Source organism: Aptenodytes patagonicus, chromosome 1, assembly GCF_965638725.1.
Source record: "Aptenodytes patagonicus chromosome 1, bAptPat1.pri.cur, whole genome shotgun sequence".
Classification (NCBI taxonomy): Eukaryota; Metazoa; Chordata; class Aves; order Sphenisciformes; family Spheniscidae; genus Aptenodytes; species Aptenodytes patagonicus.
The window spans coordinates 158,529,682-158,556,623 of record NC_134949.1 but is presented as its reverse complement, the minus strand read 5'-3'; the positions used below and the strand labels follow the sequence as shown (position 1 = coordinate 158,556,623).

The window sequence follows — 26,942 nt, the reverse complement described above, 5'->3', positions numbered from 1 at the left end:
ACAACACCTCAGTGCAGTTTCAGCGCTCAGTACCATGGGATCTCTCCCCCACCAACCATGCCCATGCAGCACCTCCACACAGTCAGGCAAGCAGGCACAAAGGCTCGCTGCTAGCTAAAGTTAAGTCTGCAGTGAAGTTATACTGTAGGAAGAGACATCTTGGGTTACCAGAGGAAAGATTACCTTAGATAGCTATCCTGGCCAACCCTCAGGGCTTCCACCCCTTTGGGCAGTGAGAAGGTGCTCCTGCCAATAAAGAACTTGCTATATCTGTTCCTCAAATCCAAATACATTACATCAACAAGACCACATTTCTGCTGGCATGACCGACTTTAGATTAGTCGGCACAACTGTCAGCTTCTAGGCAAAGATGGTGGTTTGTAGAAGGAGGGTGTCCTGGTTTCAGCTGGGATAGAGTTAATTTCCTTCCTAGTAGCTGGTACAGTGCTGTGTTTTGGATTTAGCATGAGAATAATGTTGATAATACATGGATGTTTTAGGTGTTGTTAAGTAGTGCTTACGCTAGTCAAGGACTTTTCAGCTTCCCATGCCCTGCCAGCAAGAAGCTGGGAGGGGGCACAGCCAGGACAGCTGACCCAAACTGGCCTAAGGGATATTCCATACCATATGACATCATGCTCAGTATATAAACTGGGGGGGAGTTGGCCAGGGGGTGGTGACCGCTGCTCAGGAACTGGCTGAGCATCGGTCGGTGGGTGGTGAGCAACTGCACTGTGTATCACTTATTTTGAATAGTCTTTTATCATTATTATTATTATTATTATTTTCCCTTCCTTTTCTGTCCTATTAAACTGTCTTTATCTCAACTCATGAATTTTACTTTTTTTTTTTTTCCTGATTCTCTCCCCCATCCCACTGGGGCGGGGAGTGAGCAAACGGCTGTGTGGTGTCTAGCTGCCTGCTGGGTTAAACCACAACAGAGCGGGAAGACAGAAATTAGCCCTGCACTGGCACTGCCGAGAACGGTATGTGCACTTCAGATCTGCACAGTGCAACAGCACTTGTATGGCTCCTCTCTCCCCAGCTCTCCTTCCTGATGTGGCTGCCTGTGCCCCTGAACTGATTCGAGAAACCATCCCTATGCCAGCAACAAGTTCTACTGTAAATGTGACCTGAATGATGCAATGGGCAGAAAGGTCTTTTCAATGATATGCCAACTGCATTATACTACTCTGGCTTTTCAGCAGCTTCATTATGCCAGATATGTTCTTGAGGTATCTATTGAAATAGAACAGTTAAGTGTAGACCGGGACTAAGATGTCCAAGAGAAAAAGAAAAGAGAAAGATACACATACTTTAGGACAGAATGAAAAGTTTCAAGAGGTATCCAAATTATAAACACATGCACATGTATGTATGGACACACCACAATTACAGCTACTCTTGCCAGAAAGAGCCAAAATGAGCACTTTCATGAAAGTTATATTTTGTCTTAACTGGACTTGTTGAAAATGCTCTGTATAAAGTAAAGCTGTAGAGGTTTCACCCACTTGGAGGAAAGGCACTGGTATTGCAGCAGACTGGTAGACAGCCAGAACATCCAGTTTAAGTGTATTTTTCCTCTACAGTTTTCAATATTCCTAGGAGATAACCTTCCTCCCATTGACTGGGAAAGACAGGGTGGAGCAGCTATAAAACCACAGGCTAAAAAAAAACCAAAAACAAAAGAAGAAAAAAACACAAAAAACCCACAACTTTTTTTGGGTGGTTTTTTTTTTTTTTAAATCCCATTTTTAACTGTCCTTTTTCAAAACTTTTCTGGGGTGAGTCACAATGGAGTGTAAAGTCTGCTGCTCAGAAGTGCCCACCTTGAAGCTTTTCCTACAGAGCATGTGAGCTGAAGCAATATACTGCTTCCTCAGCAGACAGCTAGTCTGATCCGGGGTACTTCTTTCCCCTGCACCATGCTTTGAAACAGTTTTCAAAGACAGCTGGTACAACATGGAGCAGGATGCTGTGCCAACTATCTAGAGTATAGTATTTCAGCTTATCACCCATTCCTTTGAAATACCAACCTCAAAATAAAACACTTCATCAAAATGTGGATTGTTGGTCTTCTTTTTGACTTTAGTCTTTTTGGCTTCCGATCTGAATTAAGGAAAGAAAAAAAAAAAGAGGTAAGAAACAATATTAGCAGAAGTGTGATCCTAGAACAGAGCCACTGAGGAACAAATAGTCATCCACTTGATTTATCTGATAAAACTGGAACGCCATGTGGCTCCAGCACAGCAAGGCACACACACTCACGCACATTTAAGAAAGGGATTCACTGCATGCCTACTTCTCTAAAGTGGCAGTAATCACAGTTTGTTATCCTCTAAACACAAGTCCTTGAACCCTGATTCTGTCACTCGCTTGATCCAGCAGGATCTTATATCTATACAAAGCAACTGGCAAGAACGGGGCTCTGAGCAGCAACATTTGGGGGATGGTCTCAGTCTTGATGTGACTCAAAAATTCCTCATACCCTAAAGGCACAGGAGACAGGAGGACTGACATAGCTATTTCTGTGTTTTATATTTTATAATCCTGGCCTGAGGAATCAATGAATGCTTTTCAGTGGTGTTAAATAATAAAAAAACCCAGAATGATTGCCTCAGTAAGAATATTTTTATTGCTGTATTACCACCCTTTTCCCTGCAGCCCCAACAGCACCTAGTTAATGTTATGTTGTTGAATTATTATGAGCGGTGCTGAGCGGAAGTCTCTTAATTTCTACTGCTCTGTAGGAACAAGACATGGCAGACCTCCTCCTCACCCAGCAACAGGCCTGACAAAGTTCAGCACTGCCCATTCATCCTCTACGGGCAGTGCCATCCGCCTGCGCCTGCCTTTTGGAATACAGACATCTAACTGCTTGGCATTGGGCTAAAGCCAGCCAACGCATTTCACACAGGCCAGCCAACAGCTGTTTGATAATTTCCAAATGTGATGAACCTATGCTTGATTTGTTCTTGCTACCTACAAGTGAAAAGCTCTGTGTTGTCCTGTGTCACCAATCTTCCCCTACAGCTCTGCAGTAATAAGAAGGCATAGATCAGACACAGATGGAGAGGTGCATCAGCCATGTGGAAAACTGACCTACTAATCATTTCATCCCAGAATCTATCCCTCATTTCTCATGCAGCAAAGCTGCTTAGATAGCTTGTAACTGCTTATATTAACCGGACAAGTCTATGTATTCCTTTACGGAGGTCAACTAAAGCTGGGTTTAATTCCCAGTGCTGCTACAGGCTTCCTGGGTGACTTGAATGGGCCAGTCCACCAGTATAAAATGTTTTCCCATATATAATACAGGCATAGAAACAGTTTTGGTCAGGAAGTCTGATGGCTCTCCAAGTACAAATCACACATTAAACAGCAACACATTTGTTGAAATTTTTATGCTTGGCACTGCATAAATGCAACAGAATAAAGCAGCTTTCCTACTCTGAAAGGAGAGGCATTGAAAAAATCCAGAGAGGAGAATGACGTACAGATTAAGAATATCCCACTATTCCTAGGAGCAGTTGAGAGATAACAGAGACTAATTGCCTCCGGGACATAGGGCAGATTGCCTATCCCATCTCATCAGTCACACTTGCCAATCAGCCTCTTTACTGATAAGCCCATCTGGGAGGGGACTGGGAAGCAGGATGTAGAAGGGGAGGCGATTAAGGCAAGCACAATTGTTGGGCAATAACAAAGCAGTGGATGGGAATAAGCTGCATGCTGCTTGCTGGAGATAGGAGACAAGCCTTCTCCCCCCACAAAAAACCAGATAGGAATAGGATGAGGCTATGCTCCTTATTCTGAAGGGAAATACGTTATCAGTTGTCATACATTATCCGGACTGGGGGGTGGAGGGAAGCAGGCAAAGAAAGGTAAGTTTGGACATTCAAGGATACAAGGGTTAGTCAAAAAATCTCCTTACAGTTTCAGCAATAGCCACCCAGTACCCATTGAAACAAGTTACAGGCTTAAAACATCAAAGTGTACAACTCTCATACGCAGCTCATTAATGGAGATAAGGCATAACACACCTAGATAAAGATGAAGAATACAGACCAGTCTCAAAGACTCCTCTGCATGAAAGGTAGGTATTTGTCAAGAATGCATCTTATTTATAGTATTTTCAATAAATTGTTGTAAAAGATGCTACCAAATCTGATTCTTTGAGGTCACAGCAGAGCTATTTTGTTTCTAACATGGCACAGACATAAAAGATGACTCTAGATAAGCAGAAACAAAACAGTGACATCCAACAGCATGGGAATTTTTTTGTAACAGAACAGGAAAATTTAATCCCAAATTTAAACTGAAGAGTATTATGCAGAATCTCATTACTAAAACCTCATTCCAAATTTTATCCATGCCATTATGTCCACATATATCAAATTATAGGACTGAGCCACCTAGGGCTTTCGAAATACACATTAATTTGCCACACCTTGGAAGTGAAAATACTCTTAAATATTCACATACAAACGTGCATAAATTGCAAGATGTTGATGTATTCAGCTTTCTCTTCTGCCCCTGCCCAAAATTAGGCAATAAATTTGCTCAAAAACTGGCCTCCAACTGTGAGGTGAGAAGATGCACAAATTAAGCCTAACCACAAATTACATACTCCAGGATATTCAAATTATTCAGGGACTATTCAGACCTTTACATAAATCAAAACTGAAACAAGCCTCAAATTACTTACTCTAGTATAATTCAGTAGTTCATACATGCACACACAAGCACTTAACATATTCTAGTGGTGTCTAAATACTCCCATCTGTCCATCTGAGAATGCAGATTTCTAATAGACAAAGGAAACAGAAACCATCCTTATAAAATGGAAGCTCTTGTATGTGCAATACTTGCCTGGAGGGTCCTGCTAAGGTAACGGTGGCATAGGGATCACATTGTCCGTTCACAATGGGCAGCCCTTGGCATTCTAAAACTCTAGAAAAGAAGAAAATGCAGACAAATAAATCAATGAAATGGGAAGAGATTGGAGTGAAAATAAAAGCAATGCATTTTCATCCTGTTCCCTTTTCACAATACTTTACACTAAGGAATTGAAATGTCACTAAGCACAAGCCTTTAATTTATACCTCAACTTGAAAAAACATTTTGGTCTTAAATACTAACTTTAATGGGGTCAAAAATACTGTTAAATTAGAGAAACCTTAACTCGAAGGATTCTTATTATGCAAGTACAACAACTTAAGGTTCATGAAATAAGTCTGCTGTCAAGATGGGAGCTGTCAGCACATTAAAATTCTGTGACAACTTATTCACCAAAAAATATAACCAGAATTTACTTCTGTAACAAAAGATTAAAAAAACCACACAGACATATCCAAGCAGTAGTGAAGTCATTTCTCAGAATCACATTCATGAAGGTCTCAGTGCTTTTGACAAAATTTGGCATGGGTTTATTTGTAAAGGTGAGTTAACTACAGACCAGGAGACAATATGACACAGCCATCTTTCTCCATAAAACTTTTAAATAGCAAAACTGAAGAAACACGTTCAGCAGCTCTGCACTGAAGTCAGAGACACTGGAGGGACAAAATGGAACAAATTGGGTTTTGCTGCGAGCCATGGTGAGAAATCTGCACTTTCACACTCGCATTTCAACACCTCTTTGGAAAAAAGAAAAAAACCCAACACAACCCCAAAACACAGTGAAAAAATGTTTCATGTTTCACAAGTTAAAACTTACTGAGGAATGCAGCACCAATTGGAAACAAAGGAAGACAAGCCAGTTGCCAGGACTCTCCCTCCTGAAACAAGTTCTGCTCCAACAGGTAAGCCTGTTGGGCTGATGTATTTACACAATTATAACTGAAAAATTTCAGTGAAAACAAACTCTGAAGCTCTTTTGGCAGATGAGTAGTACTATACTTGCAGAGTGAACTATCTTGCACACTTCTGGGTGCTATAAAATCAGCAAGAAAAGTAATATCCACTTCACTGCTTTCAGTGACAGCAACTTTGATACAAAAAAATAATTTTAAAAAATCAATAGAGAAAAATTCAGTAACATATAGTGCTCCACAATTTTATCCACAAAGCAAGTTACTTGGTAACATACGATGTGAACTTCAAATACCATTTAAGTACAGACCTCTTACTCTGCATAAAGGGAGGAAAAAAATTAATATTCTGCACCAATACAGGAATTGTTTTTGTACCACAGGAGGTGCAATCCAGGTATGTTCACACGGTTCTAGGAAGTACATGAAGATTGAAGGTCACACTAAGGGGGCACACACAGGCAGCTAATGTGTTACATTCATAGCTGGATTCTCATACCTATGATCCTGCAGAATAAAGGCTAAGTAATTGGCTTAATACAGACAGCCCCCAATAATGCATTCACTCAGAAGCTTCTAATTTGCATAGCCCCTATATGCATGGAAAAGCATTCAGTTATTAACCTAGATGACTCCTCTTCTCATTGCTGATTCACTAACACTAGTGCAAAAGAAAATTATGTTCCATATTCTGGATACTCAAGTGAAATCATAGATCAAAACCATAGAGAAAGTTAGGAAAAACTTGGATTGTATAGGCACCGTGCTGCTTTTATTTCTGGATTTCTATTATTTCACTCCAAGCTTACCTTCCACACAGACAGAATTTAGAAGCCTCCCAGATGCCTAGTTTAGCAGGTATCTGATATTGCAGAGTGCTACCACATAAACAGCAAAATTCAAGCCACAAATTCTATCCCAGCACCAGCTGGAAATGCAAGGTGCAAGCTCCAGTAACCCTCAACGTCAAGCAACACACAATATATGTGATTTGGTTGTCTAAACACATGCATCTAGTGCCATTTGAGATGACTTAACAGTTTCTTCCCCAGTCCCTTGCTGCTGCTCCAGAAAGGCAGGAGGAACCCATGGAACATATATATGTGACAGCTCCACGGCTCTCCGAGGCCTCATAAATAGAGTAGATGCCTGTTTTCAAGCAACCAAGTCCTACTCCAAATTCACCCAGCCTACCTTACAGAGAAGGTGCAGAATAGGCTTTTTTGCATGTGTATTAATACAAGTATTCAAAATTGCAGGGAAAATGCTAGTTTTTAAATTTAAAAAGGGCAGATGTGAATAGAAAGAACACTTACGGGGAACTTTACATTGTAACCTTCTGGCAGAGTAGCTAGAAGTGCAGGAGGAAATACCCGTAAGTACCAGCAAAAAGCCTTTATGAAGAGGCAGGTCCAGCTTGATTTTCCTATGAATAAAGGTCAGACCACTTTCCTTCTAGTGGTCTTTACACTAATATGACTATATATTCACAGCAGAAACACTTTGCCAGTGAGCTACAGCATGACTGCTGGTAATTCTTCTAGGATAGCAGATGTGGCTTAAACACATTCCTCTTTGAGCAGAACAACTGTACACCAAGCGTCAGTGTCAACCCCCCCCACCCCTTCCACTGCTTCCTTAAGGCAGGCTGTAAGTTCCTTAAAATGAAATAGTAACTCAATGGCTTTATAGCAGTCAGCCAGTTTTCTACTGTTGATGAATGGCTTCCAAGCCAGCTCTCATCAATACAGGAAGAACTATGTGAATTTTAAACACAGAGAAAGCATATTCAGAGTATGATTCCTGTTTTAATAAAAACAGTCCTTTCAAGAATATGCAGACAATAGAAAGTGGTCCCAGACAGCATGATCTACACTTGAGGACGTGCAGAGTTTATAAATCACTACACAATAAAAGCACAGATAAATTTGAATGATGGAAATTGTGAAGTTATCCACACAAAAAAATATGCATACCCTAACTATACACATATACAATGATAGGATCTATTCTAATATTGCCACATAAAAGAATTTTTTCTGTTTTTTGTGGATAGCCCTCGGTCTTTATCACATCAACTGTCGGCAACGGTTAAAAAGACAAATAGTATCATTAGCTGGTCGGAGAGAACACAGCAACGTAAATCATTGGGCACTTGCCATCTTGAATTGTGCGTGCTCTACAAAACAGATGGAGAAGAACAACAGAACTACTTCTAATCACTCGTGGCTCTCCCAGCTTTGTACTCTCCAGCTCGGAAAACAGAAGTTACCCATTCATCAACAGCTTACAAAATCATGAATGGTGTGAAGAACATTTCCTTACAAACTAAGAATTAAGGAGCACATAATGAAATTACCAGACAGCAGGTTTAAAATAAACAAAAGGAAGTACTTTTTCCACACAATGCATAATGAAATTGCAAAACTTATTGCCATGGGATGTCATGGAGGCCAAAAGAATACCTGGATTTGAACCAGGACTACATGAACTCATGGAGTGTAGATTTGTAGGCAGCTATTAAAGCTTAATGGTCCAGAAGCCTCCTCCAGCTCAGGAAAGCCCAAATTGCTGATCGAGAAGGATGTAACACTGGAGAAATCATACCATATTTGAAGTATCACTCCCCAGCAAATATCAGAAACAGTACTAGGCTAGACTAGAGGGGCATTTAACACAGTAGGGTAGTTTTTATGTTCTCTGGGGAAAAAACAAAAACAAAACAAAAGAAAAAACGAAATACACAGATGTTCTCATACAGTCACAATGACTTAAGAGTAAGACATTTCTTTGTGCGCAGTTGGAATAAGAAAAGCAAAATCAACATTGAAATAAACAAAATGTGGGAAAACAGGAAACAGACGCTGACATAAACTACATCCCAAGCCTTTCAGGTAATTTAAAAGTGGTTATTGTTTAAGGATGTTGGAGAAAGCAGGCAAAACACTGAAGACGTAGGATTTTGAGGAAGGAAGGCTATGTCTGGAGAGAGGCTCATTCTGGTTCTTATCTCTTACTAAGCATTGTGGGGAGAGACAAAATTCAAGAAGGCACAGGTCTGGTCGACTCATGTTAGTATAGCCTCATTAGCTGCAGGAAACTGTAATCCTAGAGCTGCTTTCGTTATGGCCATTTTCTTCAGTCATGGGAAAGTTGCTAGGTAAATTAACACTCCTCCTCTCCCAACCTGGTACCAAAATACTGGCTTTGATTGGCAAGCAGGAAAAGAGCTAGAACAAAATGACAGCTACTCAGAGACACAATAAAATGGAGCCTCAATTCTGCCACATGGGTATCACATTATTAAGACTGACAGTTCATATCTGGATTAGATGAAAAAAACGTATGAAAAGAAATGTATAATAAAAAAAAATATGAAAAGAAATGTATAATAAAAAAAACATATGAAAAGAAATGTATAATAAAGGTATAATCTCGGGGGGGGGGGGGGGGGGGGCGCACACTGGGAAGCAGTGAATAAAGCCAGTAAAAATGAAATGCCTTTGCTCTAATCGTCTGCAGAATTAATTTAACATATGTGTACTAGGATAATGAAAAAAAGCCTAGGCAATCAAGATTATTCAAGAATTACAAGTCAACTCATCAGGCCCCAGATGAAAAACGTCTGGTGGCTGCTAGAATCTTTTCTGCCCAACTGGTAGTTTCTGATCATTAGCTGTCTCAAGCCCAGCTGGGGCAGGGCAAGCCATCCCTCACAGCTAGCCTGGCTGGGCTGGGCTAAGGTTAGTGCTGGGTCATATGGGAAAACTCTCAATGCAGCTGCCTCACTATATTTTGCTTGTGGTTTATAAAATTAACAGGTTTCAAGGAACAAGACATTTCAGTTTTCAATATGGTTCATGGCCAAACCTTCACAAGAGTAAATAAGCTATGGAAAATTCCCGGAGGGTAAAAGAAAACCTCAAACCCAAACACACCATGAGCATGCCCTCTTGCCTTTAAATTACATGATTACAGAAGTTGAGAAGGAGGCAGGGGGAGAAGGCTTTGGAAAAAGAAAAGATTTTTCAACAAAGACTAAGCAGCTCACATCTGACAGTACAGGCCTCTGGGTTGCCAACCAAGAGCTGTAGGCTGTAGTCTCTGAGACAGCCCCTACACAATCATACTCAAAACCAGGCTTAACACAGGCAAGCAACATCAGGATGATCCAAGCCTGTGGGCGTTCCACACCCCTTCTCCTTGGAATCACAAAAATTATTTAAAAATTATAGGCTTCCTGATTAGTTCAGGATGCCCATGTGTCATCAGCATCCTTGTGCGCCAGAATGGACAACCAACACAAAAACGGACACAGAGAAAAGAAACCAGAAGGGACCCAGCTGTTCTTAAAACATGTATCTATATTTACTGTTCTTCCAGATGAAATCATTTCCAGTGTACCTAGTCAGGCTCAGTTTTTCTGCCAGTTTCAACCTAGGGTAGGGAACAGCATACCATTCCCATTCTCTTTTCTCAAATCAGACTGTTTTCTCACTGTGATTCCTCAACAGAAAATACATACATCTTTTTTTCTACACAATCTTGCTTTCTATCACTGTACATAATCCATGTATTTTAATTGCTTTCACATACATACTGCGTTCCTGGGATCAATCTTAACACTTGGTAAGTTTACTGATGTATCTTATTAATCTTCTATTTCCAGCCTCCACTGTTCCACACCTCTCTCATTTCTTTATCTTGAGGCTTTGTCCCATCTCATATGCGTATTTTTTGGCCACACTCAGGTTCTTCTCTGCGTCATTTCAAAGACAAGAGACTTCCTCTTTCTTGCTTGCTCTAGCGATCTAATTATTACTTGAACACTCAGTACTTTGTGTGGTAAGCCTGACCAGACAGAGAAGCATCAACTTAAAGGCAAACTTTGTGGCAGATTTGTCAGAACTGGCATCAAAACAACGCATCTTTGGCTTATGCTAAGTACTTGTTTGGTAAGGTACATTCCCCAGCTCTGGGTATGTGACTTACTTACTTAAGTCTCTCTGGACCTCTCTCTCCCCCCCCCCTTTTTTTTTTCTACTGGCTATAGGGTCATCTTGTAACACATGTACTACCCTGAGTGCCTTGTCTTCTAGGGGTAACAGAGCACCTCTGAATAGTCCCCCTTTGTGAATGGGCTTCTCAGGGCACATAAAATAGGCTATTAATCTTTAACTTTGTAATAGAGTAGTCCAGTCTTTTCATCTAGTCTGACAGGAAAGAAGTGGCATTTCTCCTTTCCTTGCCACATTCAGTTCATTCTTCAATGTCCTTTTCTTTCAGTGCAGCCTTGCATCATGATCCAAGCTCCTTATTAATTCCCAGTGGTTTAAGAGGAACTTTGAGGTAGCGCTGCATGATAGACTTCCACGTGTACCTTGGCCAACCTCACATCTGTGCTGGCACATGGTAGCTGCTCTCAGACCAGTGAACTGACTTCTGTCTTCCACTGCAAGCAGGAACTGTTCCCAGGCCTCCTCCTTATTCCCTTGGTCTGCGTGTGACCAGGACCTTGCTAAACCAGTCATATTCATGTGTTTTAGAGGGGCTTTGCCTGAATGTATCTGCATCTACCAGTACTAAGCAAAGTGGCGCTATGTCTAGCTCAGAAATTCCCTGAATCATAAATTTCTGGAGGCCAGGAGAGTGTATCACCGTATGACTGCTCTCTTAATTCTTCATCTCCTACTGGACACACTCAGAGACAGCATCCTGGGTTTTGGTCTGACCAAATGTTAGATCTGAACTGCTCTTAGTGCACCTTCAGACAAACCTTGCACTGCCTCTTCACTTCCACAAAGTAACCCACCACATCTTCATTCAGGATTTAACATAAACACACAACCCTTTTTTGCCAAGAGGCTGACCAAGTGGCCTGCTTCTTCTGGAATAAGGCAAAAATTTTCACAATTTACTCGCAATCCTGGTTTTAAATTACACTCTGCCCCCATCATCAAAAATACGAAGATAATTACATCCCAACCTCCTCAAAATTTCTTTACCAATCCATACTCTGACTCTGCTTTGCCCCTGTCCCGAGGGAATAAGGAGGCTAGCAATACAGCATCCATGTATTGAGTCAAGCCCTCGGATGAACATTTGAAGCCAAAGGATCATGCCCACTCCCAGTAAGTGAACTCTAGTAGAAGATTTCAAAAGTACCTATTCCTTGACTTTTGGAAGTGATCTACTTGTACCAAAACAAAACTTCCTACTATTCTTCTCACCTGCATGCTTTTTGTACTGGGAACAGAGCAGTTTCCTCTGAAAGCAGTTCTAACATACTGCGAATTGCCCACAGTGATGTGCCCTGGTTCACCTTCATCTTATGTCCCACTCAGACACAAAGTGTTACAGCACTGTGTAGTGTCTGGTGACCACTGACCATGCCTGGCAGAATGAAACAGGAAAAGGAAAGGATGGAACAATGTCCAAGTAGATATAGCCATACTGAACAAAATACATCAATGCTTGCTTTATCATCATGATTTTTCAAGCTATTTCCTCACTACATTTTTTCACCTCTCTCATTTTTTCAGGAAACCTGAAACCAGAGTCTTTATCCGATCCTCAGCCACACTGCTGCTCTCCAATCTATCCTTCCATCTCTTTTACTGCCCCTCCAAGAAAACCACTCTTCCTTAGGAACTCCAGCAGTACCCTATCCTCTTCGGATGATACCCTCCTCCTCTTGGGTTTGGGTTTTTTTTGATGAACAAACATGTTCTGGCTTACAAACAAGAAAACCCTTGCCATCCCCTTAACCTCCGAGTGGATTAATACTTAACTGGAGCTACTTTTCCCCCCTTTACATGACAATTCACTTTGCCACAAAGATCTGTGGCACTAAATGAAATCCTGCCCCATTCAAACAAATGGGACAACTTTACCTGGGACCAGCATTTCACTCAACGTGTATTCACTTAAAATAAAGTCTGTACAGCATTTGATGCATTGGCTCCAAAACATTTATATACAAGGTACATTATACACTCAAAACCACCCCCATTTCAGCTTCTGAAATCTGGATTGAGTTTATGCAGATCAGAGGAACAGGCTGTGCAGGCAGCTATTTCGATTTTTTTCTTTAAAATACCCTCCAAGGCCTCCATACCAAAAGCACAACAGAAACCTTGAAACTCTGAGATAACAGCTGCATCCCCACACAAGTACTGCCTTTTCTTCCCCATTCCCAGTTGAGTTCAGAGTAGTTGCAGTCCAGCAAAACATTTAAACGGGTTCTTAAACTCATGTTATCCTGAACACAGGTTCCTTCCTGAGCTGACCTACAACAGTTTTTGCAGCCTCATGCAGCACCCAGATTAGCTTTTGGTCTTAACTGGAAATCTCTGCATGTGCAACATTTCTGTCATGCACGCACAATTCTTGTTAACGCAAGGCTGTTAATGGTGATTTCCTTTGGACAGAGCAGAGGAAAGGAATTGACTGTTAATGTTTGGGTTCAAGCAACAATTTCTTTCCCAGGTATTTACTGAAGATATTTTATAGCAAAACAGGTACAAATATTCATACAGAGCCAACCAATAATATATAGAAAGCAAATGAAAGCTAATGAGCACAACCCCTGCTTCCCCAATCTAAACCAAATTAATGTTAGAGATATTACAGTAAAACTACAGACAATGCAAAAAACTGTTTCATTAAATATAAGGAATAAATACTGTCAATACATACACATGCCTAAAACCACTATCACTTAAAATAAACTGCAAAATTTTCTCATGTCAGTAGACATCTAAAAATTTCTTAATAGTTTAAAAATCGCATGGACTTTTTTCTGCTATTAATATGGAAGCTGTCCTCCATGCTACAGTTCAAAACATCCAATTTGCTTCCCAATATCAGCTCTAGAAAGACTTTTAAAACCACACATTTACAGAGTACCATCTGTACTCTGTACTAAATAAAGAGAACAGACTAAAAAGTGGGTGTCAGCCATCCTGTTCTCACAGGACAAGGAGTTAATCCATTAGCAGTTAAACCAGTTTATGAGTCAATTACAGAAGAGTTGCAAACTTCCTAAAAGACCCTTCAGAAAAGTTTTTAGTCAGGTTAATATAAAAAATGGTTAAATTATCTTCTGTGACAGTGCCCTGAGGCCTTGAACAAAGACACAAGCTTGCTGAAATTTTGAACTGCACTGACTTAGTGACTATTACTGGCACTGACATCATCATTTCCTCCTGCCTTGGTCTCGGACTTGCAATCCCAGGTATTAACAGGGAGCAATAGCTGAACGACAGGAGAGTAAATAGAAGGGGTAAGGAGAAGGAGTTATTTTTAGCACACATATTGATTTTCAGAGGAGACGGAAGACCCAAATACAAGTTGCAGCAAAGCAAGAAGTATGTAAAAATTATAAGGTAATAGCAACACAAATGAAGAGGTACAATCAGGAAAGGATAAATTTGCGTAACGACAGAACTATACAGGTTCTTGTAGAGAAAGTGAAGAAATTTGAATTTTATGTAGTATGGCAGGAAGCCAAGGAATGGGTCAACATATCAAGGCAGCTGCAGAAGCATTTGTGTTAAAGCTGCACGGTGAAGTATGTAAGAGGAGTGAAGCACAAAACGACAACAATTAAACAATATGCAGCAAATGATTAGAGCCTAGACAGCAGCTTTAGCTGAGCTGACTGTGGCCTACGGCAATATTAAATGGAAGCAATGAGATATTGTCTGTACAGGCAGATAAGGAAAGAAAGAAGACCAAAACCAAAAAGGCAGCATGGGAGTCAGACACAAAAAGGCTGTTATGGCTGCATAGTGAAGCCAGCCAGTGACACAAAGATCTCCCATGTTGTTTTTCTTTGCTTGGAAATGCAGGTTGGTCTCAAGAAAACACACAGTGTGCTATATGGGATATACAGGGTTTATGGTAAGTAAACTGCAACTATCTCTGACTTGAGGCCTGTCCAAGTTTAACCTGCTCCCAGGAAGGAGCTGCCTGCACACTCCTTTCGGGCAGTGCCTGCATGTCACTGTAGACATGCGCGAGCACATAAGCAAACAAAGTAAGTGGTATGAGCATGTCCTGACTTTTCTCCTCTGCCAGCCAGCACGGGCCACAAGCATCTACAACTATTACATGGATTGATAACCATATGACAAGAAGGAAGACAAAATGAAGAAGCTAGTTTTGGAATGACTGAAATTCATCCCAAAGACGGAGTGTGATACTTGGCAGGGCAAAAGTTACCAAGAGATCACCCAAAGAAAAAGCTTTTGAGCCTACTAGCAGTGATCTGATTATGAAGTAAGTAAAAAGATAAGAGAGGAAGAGACTAACACCAGAAGCTTTAAAGAACTTATGACAGAGAGAAGGAAATAAGGCACCCGGGGGGTGGGGTATTCAACTATAAGAAACAAAACAGCAAAACAGAAGCAGCACGTCCTTAACTTACCTAGGGGTTTCCTACCTAACTGGTGAGTAAGGGTTTCCTCCGAAGTGCTGAGTATAGCCAAGCCAAACAACTATCCCAGGCTGGCCACAGATGGTAATATTTTAAATAAAAATTCGGACATGCTGGTAAGTGACCTGAACAGATAGACATCTGTAATAACCGTGAGAGCATGAAGTACAGCAGATTGGAGGGAAGCATTTAAATCTCATGCCGCAACACACTTGAACCACAGGGCACAATAACCCAGAACTCTTGGGCCAAGGGAATGCATCAGCTGAGAGTCTGGATCAAATCTCAACAACCTTTGGGTGACAGGGGGTGCGCACAGGAAGGAAAGGCAAGGGAATGAGATGGTTTAACGAGAGCCGTGGCACCAACAGAATGAAAACCCAGCCAGCTTCTTCTCATCCCTACCCAGTCCAAGTATAATGATTTCTGTACTAAGTAAATCCTTGAAGACTCTTTCACATAGATTCTCACATCATATGTTCAATTAGATGTATTACAGTAGCAAATACACCTTTCTAAATGGAAAAAAAAAAAAGAAAAAAGCTCACAGTTTAAAAAGAAACAAAGTAATTATTTGTGGACCTAGAAAACAATCAAAGGTGCCTTCAAACACTACATGGAGGCTACAACCTTCTGTATTGGGCATGCCTTGGCACACCTGAGGTAGGTGGAACTTTTAATGCTTTAAAAACACAACTTGAAACAACTCAGAACAACTTTTGATTACATTTATGTGAATAATCAGACAATCTGGTATCTTGATTAACAATACTTATTATTAAAGGGCAGTGATCTTTCCTACACATGCAATACTTTCATTAAGGAATTCAAATCAAGCTGATTCATCACCACTACTGAAACCTGATGGCAGTTAAGTTGCCAACTGAGTCCCAAAGTAATGCTGATGCATTGAATTCATTTTGATAAGAGAACTGGGCTAAGGTTATACAAATTGTGTCACAGTTAACATGAAGATGCTCTCTGACTAGAACTCAAGAAATAACATTAATAACTTGATGCTGTCTAGATTTACATAACTAGAAAGATGTTAACGTATCTTATTGTGGTTACAGACAATGCAGTAATCAAGCAAGGGAGGTAAAAAAATAAAAATCACACAGTGCCAGGTATTTAACAGTAAAATCAAGCCATTATATACTCAAAAACTGTGTTTTATTAAAAAACAAAGTACAGAAATGTTCAATCCAAATCAGCATTCAGATACGCCCAGTTTGTGAAAGGCAGGAAGCAGAACTGTGGAGTCTTCTTTAGTTATCTAAGCAGCAATATACAGATCAGGCTTGTTAAGTTTCATTTACCTAAATTTTTTACACTAAGGCAGATAGATAGAGCTATTCATTCCAAGAAGCACAAACATCATAGGCATCAGAAAGCACATTTTGTAATAGACTTTCCCATGAAATTAACTTAAAAATCCTCCTCAATGTCTCTGACTCGGCAAGAGAGAGATCAAATAGGATTCATAAACCATTCATTTAGAAAACAGCTGTCACAGGGTGGTGACTTGCCTACTTTGAATCGTTCCTCTGGTCCTACAAGGCCACTTACTTCATTGCGACACTTGATGATGCTAAAATCACTGAAGTGGGTACTGAAACATCTCACATGTAAGGCAATGCACGTGCAGCTTTTCAGAGCTAGTGTAACACTTTCATTATCAATTGCTGTCCTTTCTTCTTATCAGTACTGGGTATACTGTTTTGACTGTTGGTGCCCTTAGCTCCTGCTATAGCCTCTCCCTTACAAGTTTCAGCAGAGAAAGGGACCATCTCTCCTGAAGACATGCTATAGTGTTCTGTGCCTAGAGGGTCACACTGTGAATATAATACAGAAATTGCAGGAAGGATGTTTTGGGGCCATTCTCTGGAAACACCAAAGAAAGCGGGTCCTCCAGACAAAACCTTCCATTAGCAGTGAAACCTTCTTAATAAAGCACCATCCTCTGCAACACCACAACTGTAAAATACTGGACTCCTAAGACTCTCCACAATTTTTAAGACACAAGGCAGATAGATACCCACCTGGAATGATCCCGCCTGATGCTTTCTCCTTTAAAAACATATAGATATATTGTCTTATAGGCAGTGTTTCAGAAAAAAAAAAAAAAAATTATTTAGACTACTTTTCTGAGTGATGGCCTACTACTGAGTCATCACACAGCAATACCCAGAAGGTACTTGGAGAAGAAGGCACAGACTTTTAATGGAAGACAAAATACCTTGACCAGTTAGATGGGATAAAACACCAGGTGAGATTTCCTGCACAATGAGAACACATCAGAATGGTAAACCTGGTACCCTACCAGGAGCAAAGCATTACACATATTGTGGACAGTTTCTGCTGGCACATTGTCCCATTTTACTTTCTACCCTGAAAGGTCAGTCATGTTCTAGGTTCAGTTAAAACCTATGATATCCCATCCCAAAGAAGGCTCTGCTTCACCAAGTGGTGGTTATACTGTTGTTTGTACGGCGCTAAGATCCTTGGTGATGAAAAACAATGCAAAGTAAGCTCTCTTTAAAAAAGTTTTTAGTGTCTTGTCACTTTAGATCTTCTCAGGGAAAAATCAAGATGCAAATTAGGGCATAGTCAGGTAGGCATTCTGGTATAACCAGCTGTAATTAGTAGCCCACATTAGCTTTACAATTCCAGTTATTACACAAACAGTTCATACTTGCATTAAGTTTTTCCTCATATTTTGGGACCAAAAGGGATCATTGGGATCACATAGTCTGGCCTCTTTCAAGTCAGTGATGAAAGCTCTCACCTAGTCAAGTTGTACAAGTTCATGACGTCTACTGCATCTCCAGAGCAGCTTCTTGAAAGAAATCGAGGCTTAACTCAAAGGACTCACAATGATTAAAATATCCTCACAATGTTCTACAGGAAACTATTCAGTAATTAATGATCATGACTCAAAAAAAAAAAAAAAAAAAGTGTTTTACTACTTGTTTCCCACTAGATTAGCCTTTAGCTTCCAACCATTGGGTTATCACTGTGCTAAGAATAAGTAACCATACAATCAGAAGGACTCCCCTCCGAATATCATGCATAGTGTGGTTTCACCACTTTGAAGTTTTTCTTGCATAAATGAAACACTTGCTCACTGTGAGACACATTTACCAGGTCTTCAATTCTTCCTGCAGCTCCTCCATGAACCCTTCTGAGTTTAACAGCATCCTTTTTAGCCTGGTCTCCTAAAGATACAGGCTTATGAGAAAATGCTTTCTGTCTACATTTGGCCATCAATCTCCCACTGATGATTTTTTTGAATCAGTTGGTGATTTCCACAAAATTTGAAAAAGTGGTAGAGATCTCAAAAGATGCTCCTGTTCTATGAATTTTGTTAAATCCAATGGCTGTGTAGAGAAGAGCACCACTGGATGTCCCCAGGGAGGAAAGGGCTGCACATGGCGGTTTAGTGATTCTCTGTAGCCTTTGACTCAACAGTACATAAATAGCAAGAGTCGGCCATCGCACTGTGCCACCTCTTACCAACATGATGATTAGGCTAGCAGGGCAGGAAACTGGACAATACGGCAGTGACTGTCAAACAACTAAAAGCGTAACACCATGTGCAGCCAGTACATCTGCAGCTGTACAGAGTCTAGCTGAATTCTTGCTTCTGTTTGAAGCTTGTATGAAATTATTACAAAACCATCAGCTTGGAAGCAAGTCAACTGTAAAATGAGTTAAAATTAATTGCAGACACTACTGCCTGCAAAAGCACAGCCTCCTTGCTGATTTCTGTGCTTGTTAGAATGGTATCTTGCATTTTCTTTCAAAATATTTCTCTTTTGTCTTTGTATTTGAGAGAACGAAATGATTAAAGGAGGAACTAGCAAACTACCTTGTACAGTGGGAAGGAAAAGAGTGGGACAGTGAAAATGACTGATCTCAAAGTGCTATTAAATTAAAAATGTATATTAAAAGACTTTTAATCTTTCCTACTCACAAGTGCTTTGTATGTTACAAATACATAATTAGCAACACAGATGAAATATTTCACAATCAACTCTTACTGAAAATGCCAGAAAATGGCATCCAAATCAAAGGTTTGCACCAAGAAGGGGGGTGGGGGGGAAGTACAGTGGACAACCAGGTGATTTTAGCACTGTGAACTCTGGAAAGAACTTGGTCATAGTACATAACCAGTTGCACTCCCAGTACAATAATGTACCCAGAAACATGAACGTGATTTTTAGCTCATCCAGATAAAGTAGGGAAAGAGATACTTTCTCATTATTGCCACATACACTGTCAGACTTCTGCAGTAACTTCCTCTCAGTAAATAGTTCTGTGAACAATACAGTTTATGAAGGGTGTTTCCTATGCATTGTGTACCATGTCTTTACTCTCCTTATACTTGCAAAAAAACCCAACTTCAACACCTGGGGCCCTGCGACTTCCCCTTTACCCTCCAGCTTCCCCTATTCCTGTCACACCTTGATGTCCCCAGTTCCCTGTTCTGCTACCTAAATATCACCTTGGCAAGTGTTGCTCTTGGAGCAATAGATAAAAAACTTGCAGAGAAAAGTGTGATTTGTAAGTTGTGTCCCATCACATTGCTCCTGTAGAAGCTTCATCAGCATTGGTTTTGGATGGTACCATTCCACAGAAGCTGTAGGAATTCTAACAGTCATTCAGAATGAAACAGCATATAAATTTACCTTTGTATTACGCTAAATACCGTGTACTTCAAAGAGCCTTTTGATACAGGCCATGTTGCAAGACAGCTAACTAATTTTTCCTAGGGCCCTACCTCAAACATAATTGAACTGCTCCAGCTGATCACCATTAAAGGACATCAGTGAAGTAAAAATTGCAGACATGTGGGGTACTGTCAGCATATCCAAGGTGCTAACAATTCACAGTTCTCCAAATCCATGCATCTCTCTTACAAATACGGATACTACAGGAATGCTCTCTAATGCCCCCAAACCACCCTAACACTGTGACCCCAAGCACATTTAGAAGTTAAAAGTCATTTATCAAAAGGATTTATGCTTGAATAATTTGCCTCCATTTATAATCCCAGACTGTTTACTCTGTGTAAAAAAGGAAGTACCCTCACATTATTTAAACAGTGGCACTTACCATTGAAACAGACTGACTTAGAAGAGTTACATTCCAGTCTTGAATTACAAACTCAGTTTTATACATATTCCAGAGAGTCATGTGATGACGATTCAATCTCAAAATGGCTAGCACTTTAAAACATGTTCTGCTAGAGGTGGACTACTGCCAAAGGGTCTAATCGAAGAAGTTGCTCTTGATTAGGATTACAGATAAGAAGATACTTGTTTGTGATTTGAGTAAACAAAGAATTTCATGAACAGAGGAGAAGCACTGAAGAAGCACTGAATACAAAACCAAAGAAGGGTGAAACTGAAACTTCATTTAGTGGGAAACCTGGCAGCAGGAGTAGATAGTATTTATAGGTATGTGAAGGTTTGATGGAGAATGAACAATTTAAACTTGATTTAGGCTACAAAACAGTCAAGAGAAGTTTTGGTGGGGATGGAGAAGCAAAGGGGAGAGAACTACTTAGATGGCAGGCAGTGTAACCTCAATGCTACCAGAGTTGGGAGGAAGGAAAACCAGAAAAATTAGGTACTATGCTAAAGCCTTGGATAGAGATACATAGCCATTCCTTCTCGCTTCCCCTCCCTACTCCCCAAAACCTGCAGTATTGCAGCAATACATGATAAAAATACCAGATACTATGTGATTTAATCTCTGAGCAATTTTCCCCCACCAGTTTGTTATGAAATGCATACAAGATTAAAAGCATGACCAAGATGCAATCCTGCAGGAAGAGGCACAGCTTGATGCAGGGTATGCTCTCTAGAGAAAGGAGATTGTGACACACATTGTGACACATTTTAATGGATGCATGAGTTTATTGAAAATGAAGCCTTGAAACCACTTTATGCCCTCATTAGCATTCTCTACCAGCAGCAAACAGAAGTCAAAATTTTTCAAAATACCGTGAGGTGACCTGATTGATGCATACATTAAACTGGCCTGCTTGTAGTCAGCAATACCAGGGTTTTTTTTCTTAACTGATTCAGCCCATATTTCAGGCAGGAAAATAAGCTCCATTTGACCCTGAAGCAAGTTCAAAGCTGGCTGTATGCTATATGTCTCTGCAACGGAGTAGAAACTTCTCTAAAGCAACACATAAACGTACATCCTCTAAACCTGGAAGCAGCAAACCCAAGAGGCAGGGTGGCTCAGGGACCCATTTTGAATGTAGGCAAAGAGTGCTGAGAGCTGAACATCACAGGAAGAGCACCCACTGCCAGCTCTGGCCTCAGGCTACTTCCAGACTCAACAGAAGCTGCAGTCTTGCACCAGGCCAACATGCCATAAAGAGCCTGAGACTGAGTGCTGCTGCCTCACAAAGTAACAAAATAGCATCATCAAGCCACTGCCTCCCTGAGAGAGCACCTCCTGGTTCCTGTTGACTTTTTTGCAGACCACCTCTAATTTGGAAAAGGAAAATACAGTATGGCATATCACACTCAAGAGAGGAGCAAACCCTGCTCTACACCACTGACTCGTAACCAGAGTCCACCCAACACCACCACCACCTATTAAAACAAAACTGGAATACTAAGAGAGATTAAAGAAATTGCATCAAGCTAATGGGTCCCAGTGTTTTCTGCATTAAAATGGAATTCAGAAAAAAACCCATCATAAAACAGCACAGAAAAGCATTATCTAAAACTTTGCTGGCTACCCTTCCCGCACTCCCACTCTCCACTCTTATCAGCATCAGAGATGGAGCCACAACAGAAAGCCAACAAAATTTGGTCTTCAGCATCATAGATACAATATAGCCATGCATTTCCAAGTTCCCTCTAATCCAACCCTTCAGACAGTTTCTTTACCTATTCCTGGGATCTGATGAAGATAGTTATCTAGAGGAAAATAAACTAGCTCCAGCGTAAACAAGAAAAGCAGGAAACAAGCTAGTTAGTAAAGGAAAATTCTCAGATGACTCAAAGATGATGCCTGCATGTTTTAATTTTACACAAAAGCATTTAAATATATTCAGTGATTGAAGGACTAGCTGCACTCTTGTAGTTTTTCAAGGTGTCTCCAAATGCAATCACAGGTGACAACAGCAAACCTTCACCAGACAAGATGGGATCATGTTTTCCTCTTACTCTTAGATTATGATGCAGACTGCTGACCTACAAGAAGGAATGGCCATTATCTCAGCCCTTCCGACTAGACTTGATTTATGTGGCTTTGCCCTTCAGGAGCTGTGACCAGCAAAACATAGAGGCTGACCCTCTAAAATTTTCAAAATGGAGCATCATTTACCTTAACCTTAGAAACATCACATTGTGTAAGAGAATTTTAAACAGTTACATAAAGTCAGACTGATTTAGGGCAATGGTTACCAACCTGTGAGCAATGTGCTGCCCACACCACTCTCCAGCAAAGCTCACGGACAAGGAAATTCAAATCTAATGTGAGCAATGAGAGAGGAAGGTCAGATGCTGCCCACTGCATGCCCTGTGCTCTATTCACATGGCAGAGAAGGCTGGGGAACCATCACCGAGTCCCAGCACTCCCACCCCTAGGCTGAGACCTTCTGCTTTAACCACACTTCACAAATGACACCTTCCTCCCTACCTCCCTCTTTCTCTTCAGAAGGGCTTTTAAAGCTCTTTAATGCCCACAGCTCAGTCACTGTTCTATTAATGACCCCTGAAGTGTTTATCTTAGGGATGTCATATCTGCTTATTGTTTCCTTTCCTGCTTGCTCTTGCAAACAGCCCATTTAACTTTGTTCCACGTGGTCAGAATACATCTTGTAGAGCTCTCAAGAGAGTTGCACGGCATTTAAGTTTAATTCATAAATTAATGCAGAGCAGCCATGTCTTCCACACCAGAGCTACAAATGCTTCATTTATCAAATGAAATTTCAGCATTGCTAATGTATTTGTAGACTCATGAATCGCTTACTGGAAAACTGTGTTACTACATATGAAAGACAGCAGTGGCTACTAAACCACATAAGTTATTATTTAGCTATATAGATTTACGGGGGGGGGAGGGGGGGAAGAATAAAAGGAGCAGGGGGAGGGAGGAGCTCTCCAAAGCAGATGTTTCCAAGCTTTTTTAAACATAAGAGACAAGACATATGACAACACTTGAAGGAGCAGCTGGGGACACTGAGTAAATACAGACATTTAAATGTGACTAATTACATACACATGCTGGAATCCTCAAAGGAAGATCAGGGAGCCAGGCTCCCAGCTCATGCTGACTTTCAACAGGAGTTCAGTGGCCTGTTCCTTCAGGCATGCTGGAAGTCAGATGTCATCTTGCTAAATACAGAACACTGCTTCTAAATGTTGCCTCTGGTAGCTTAACCACAGCGAAGCCTATGGATTTCTACAAAGCTATCTGCAGGAGCCCTCCTCTTTATTAAATAAATACAAATGCATGTATCTGCTGGTCCTAGCCTATGTTGCTCTGCGAGATGACAGAAAGTTGTCTGGACCAGCCCAGAGGCCTTAAAGCTTCTGGAGAACCACCTTTCTGTGCTAAACACAAATGTGCTGCACAGAGTCTGCTCCAACGATGCTGGGGAAAGGTTTACAAAAGGTCTAGGGCTCCTTTTGGAGTACTTCTGTTATGAAGTAGGAAGGATATCTGTATATGGAAAGTGGTGGCTCAGAAACAATTTAGGGAGAAGCACATGCCATTGTTTTTCAGATGTATTCATGGATTATGGGTACACACACTCCATTCATGACTTAGTTCAAACACTTCAACCTGGCACGGCTGCAGAAAGAGCATCCTTCCCTGGTCCCTGCTGCTCATTTTCCTTCCTCTGCATCACAGAAAAAGAATAGTGCAGTTTCTAGGATGCACAGGATTAAGGCCTGATTTAGCTTAAAAAACATGAGGGGGGAAAAAAAAAATACACCATTGCTTAAGCAGCTGCCAGGAGCCGCGTGTCAGCACAAAGGGGTGGGTATGGACATAAGCAGCAGGAAGCATGGGAAAGTCTTGACCACTTCTTTCCATGACCTTAGTACCTTAAAATGTTCATAAAATTACAGACAGATTTCTGGCAGGTGACAAACCACTTGACAAACAAGAGATGGCCTTCACTTTACAGCCAATGAAGATGAGGCCAGATGTTGGTAGCCACAACAAGCAGCAACTGACTGTGCAGAGGGCCAGGAAGGCTATGAAGAGCGTGGAAGAAGACAACATGAGATCTTTTGTGAGTGAAGGACAGGGAGGGGAGAAGCCAGAACCTACTGAATAAGACTTACTTTTTCCTAGCACTCAAGATGACTCACTACATGGCACAACAGTAGTTAGTACATGAAGGTACCAGGCTGCAAAGTCCAGACATGTTGTCTTTTATCTGACAAGCAGTTGGGCAAAGGTCTGTGCTCAGCAGGCTGTAGGTCTGCTCTCTCTGTATGACGTGAACATACGACACATCAAAAGCCTGCATCCCGAATCCTGTAAAAGGGACATGAGAGACTTATGGAGACCCAGCTGACAACTGTGTCCAAGCCAGTCACTAGGACCATCAGGTTTTGCAGCAGTTCCACAGAGGGAGCCCACAAGTAGCAAAGTGTTCCCAGAAAGAGCGTGCAAAAGAGATAGTTGTGGTTCTTACAGAGGATGACAGCAGGAGCTGCCATGGGACACAGTAAGTCTGAGTGTGGTGCCTGCATCTGTACTGCCAATGTACCTTTTAAATCCACTAATGCTTCTCCTTATAATCTCTTTTGCAGAGATTCAGTCCAGGAGATTGTGCCATAGCAGCAGGCAGAGACTAGGGCCTCTGAAGGGCTCTGATGAAGCACAACAGCTTAGTGGTTTAGGGCTAAATGAAAAGTATTGAATGCTTCCTAAGGAGCAGCTATTAGGTAACAGTTTTTAAACTGATTTTTTTTTTTGCTTCCTCTGCAGAGGCTAAGGAAGCTTTTTATGCCTTTTGCACTTTAAAATAATCTACTACTTAATGTTCAAGAGCTCAGCACTTAACAATTTTGATTTGCCCTTCCATTCAGATGAATTTTCCCATCCACCCGTCCAGCTGACTGTTCACAGTGTGCTCCATGGGACTGCAGGCTGGCTCAGCAAGGCCCCAGCTGCTTTCAAGGCTTTCTGGAATGCAGAGGTGGCAGCAATGCACACAGGCTCAGAGGGCACGCTGGTGAAGACCTATGGGTAAGCTCCTAAGAAAACTGATCTTTATTTATTTTCTGGATAGGTAAAAAAGTTTCCTCATTAGGCCTAGTCTTCATTCAGCCTGCATAAGTGTCTTCGAAAACAAGCACTATTCTGGGGCTTAAAAAAGCATGCGTCTCTAAGGTATTTTTAAACAGCTGTCCGCTGGAAGCAGCTTTTGTTCTCCTTGCAAACCTGAATTGTTTAACCAGTTACATCTATGAGGCCATTTGCAGGGTAGTGTTCATCTTTGCAGCTAAGAGCTCCATTAAAAAAAAAAGGGGGGAAAATTTTTAAACTTAAGAAAAGGAAGTCAAGGAAGTTCACAAGACAAGCGTTAGATTCATCAGAACAGCCTGTTTTTAAGATTAAGTGATTCTAGGTTCTTGCTCATGGTTTTACAGCCTCATCTTACTTGCTCACTGCAACAGATTCATGAGCTGTCCACAAGAATATCAGTTATCTTCACAAAACTCAATCGGAAGCTGCACTACCCTAATACACCCAGTCTCTGCTTTTCACTCATGAATTACCTATAACAAAGGTTCTGCCTCACCTACCTTTGCTGCTCTTCCCACTGGCAAATTCCGGCTACACAGACATTTAGTTGAGCATTGCTTAATTACCGCACTCTCTTCTTACATGCCTAAGCACTAGAACCAAACTATCTATGAACAAACCTGAATGAGATTTCAGATCATGTGAAAAAACATTGAGAGCTGCAGTTTGCTGTATACCTTCCTAAAGCAAACAGTGTGGCATGAAGAAAATGCTGGACTACATGCTGAAGTGCCTTTTTTTTCCCCCGATGTAATCATTCCCCTTTCTTTATCACTCCCTTTCTCACTCGTAAGACACATTGCCATGAAAACCTGCACCACCGGAACTACATACTCTAGAAATACTTTTATTTCCCAATTCCCTTATCTAAACTGCTAAGCTCTACTCTCACTTACCACTCAAATAACAAATAGCTGTGGAAACTAGCCAGAGCCAAACAGTGCCCAGGTCAGCTACAGAAGAGAAGACAACAATGGGAAAAGATGGCTTCAGCAGACAAAAGCTTGCTTGGGCTCTGATTTTCAAGTTTTGTTTCTAAGAGCCAAGGACTGGATTTAAATCAAGATAAACTCTGAACATTATGATTCAGTGGTTAAAACCTCAGGATTTTTCTATGCATTTCAGCTAATACATTGTATTTACTGAACAATACCTTGCAAATCACGGTTACAGAATGCTTCGCAAGCCAATCTAGGTATTTTCTCTGCATTGTAGAAAGTGAACAAAATAATTTTTAAATCAAGGCCATATAGGCAAAAATTTGAATAAAGATTTAAAACCTGTCTGAATGAACAGAAAAGTAGAAAAACATGCTGCACGCTGCCATACTGTTAAAGTTGTCACTGCCTTATTGCTTTTCATGAAGCAAGAAGCTGCACGTGTTACAC

General features: G+C 40.9%; 1 protein-coding gene across 4 annotated transcripts in view; it reads right to left on the bottom strand.

Annotated features, from left to right (window-relative positions):
- The window catches only part of RASA3 (RAS p21 protein activator 3), a 140,491-nt gene that overhangs the window by 33,461 nt on the left and 80,088 nt on the right, over window positions 1-26,942 (bottom strand). For all 4 annotated transcript variants that reach the window (XM_076360368.1, XM_076360385.1, XM_076360395.1 and 1 more), the window contains exons 6-7: window positions 4,873-4,953; window positions 2,037-2,109 (exon numbers count right to left, since the gene is read on the bottom strand). In XM_076360368.1, coding sequence (XP_076216483.1) covers window positions 2,037-2,109; window positions 4,873-4,953 — 154 coding nt within the window. The remainder of the gene's footprint in view (window positions 1-2,036; window positions 2,110-4,872; window positions 4,954-26,942) is intronic.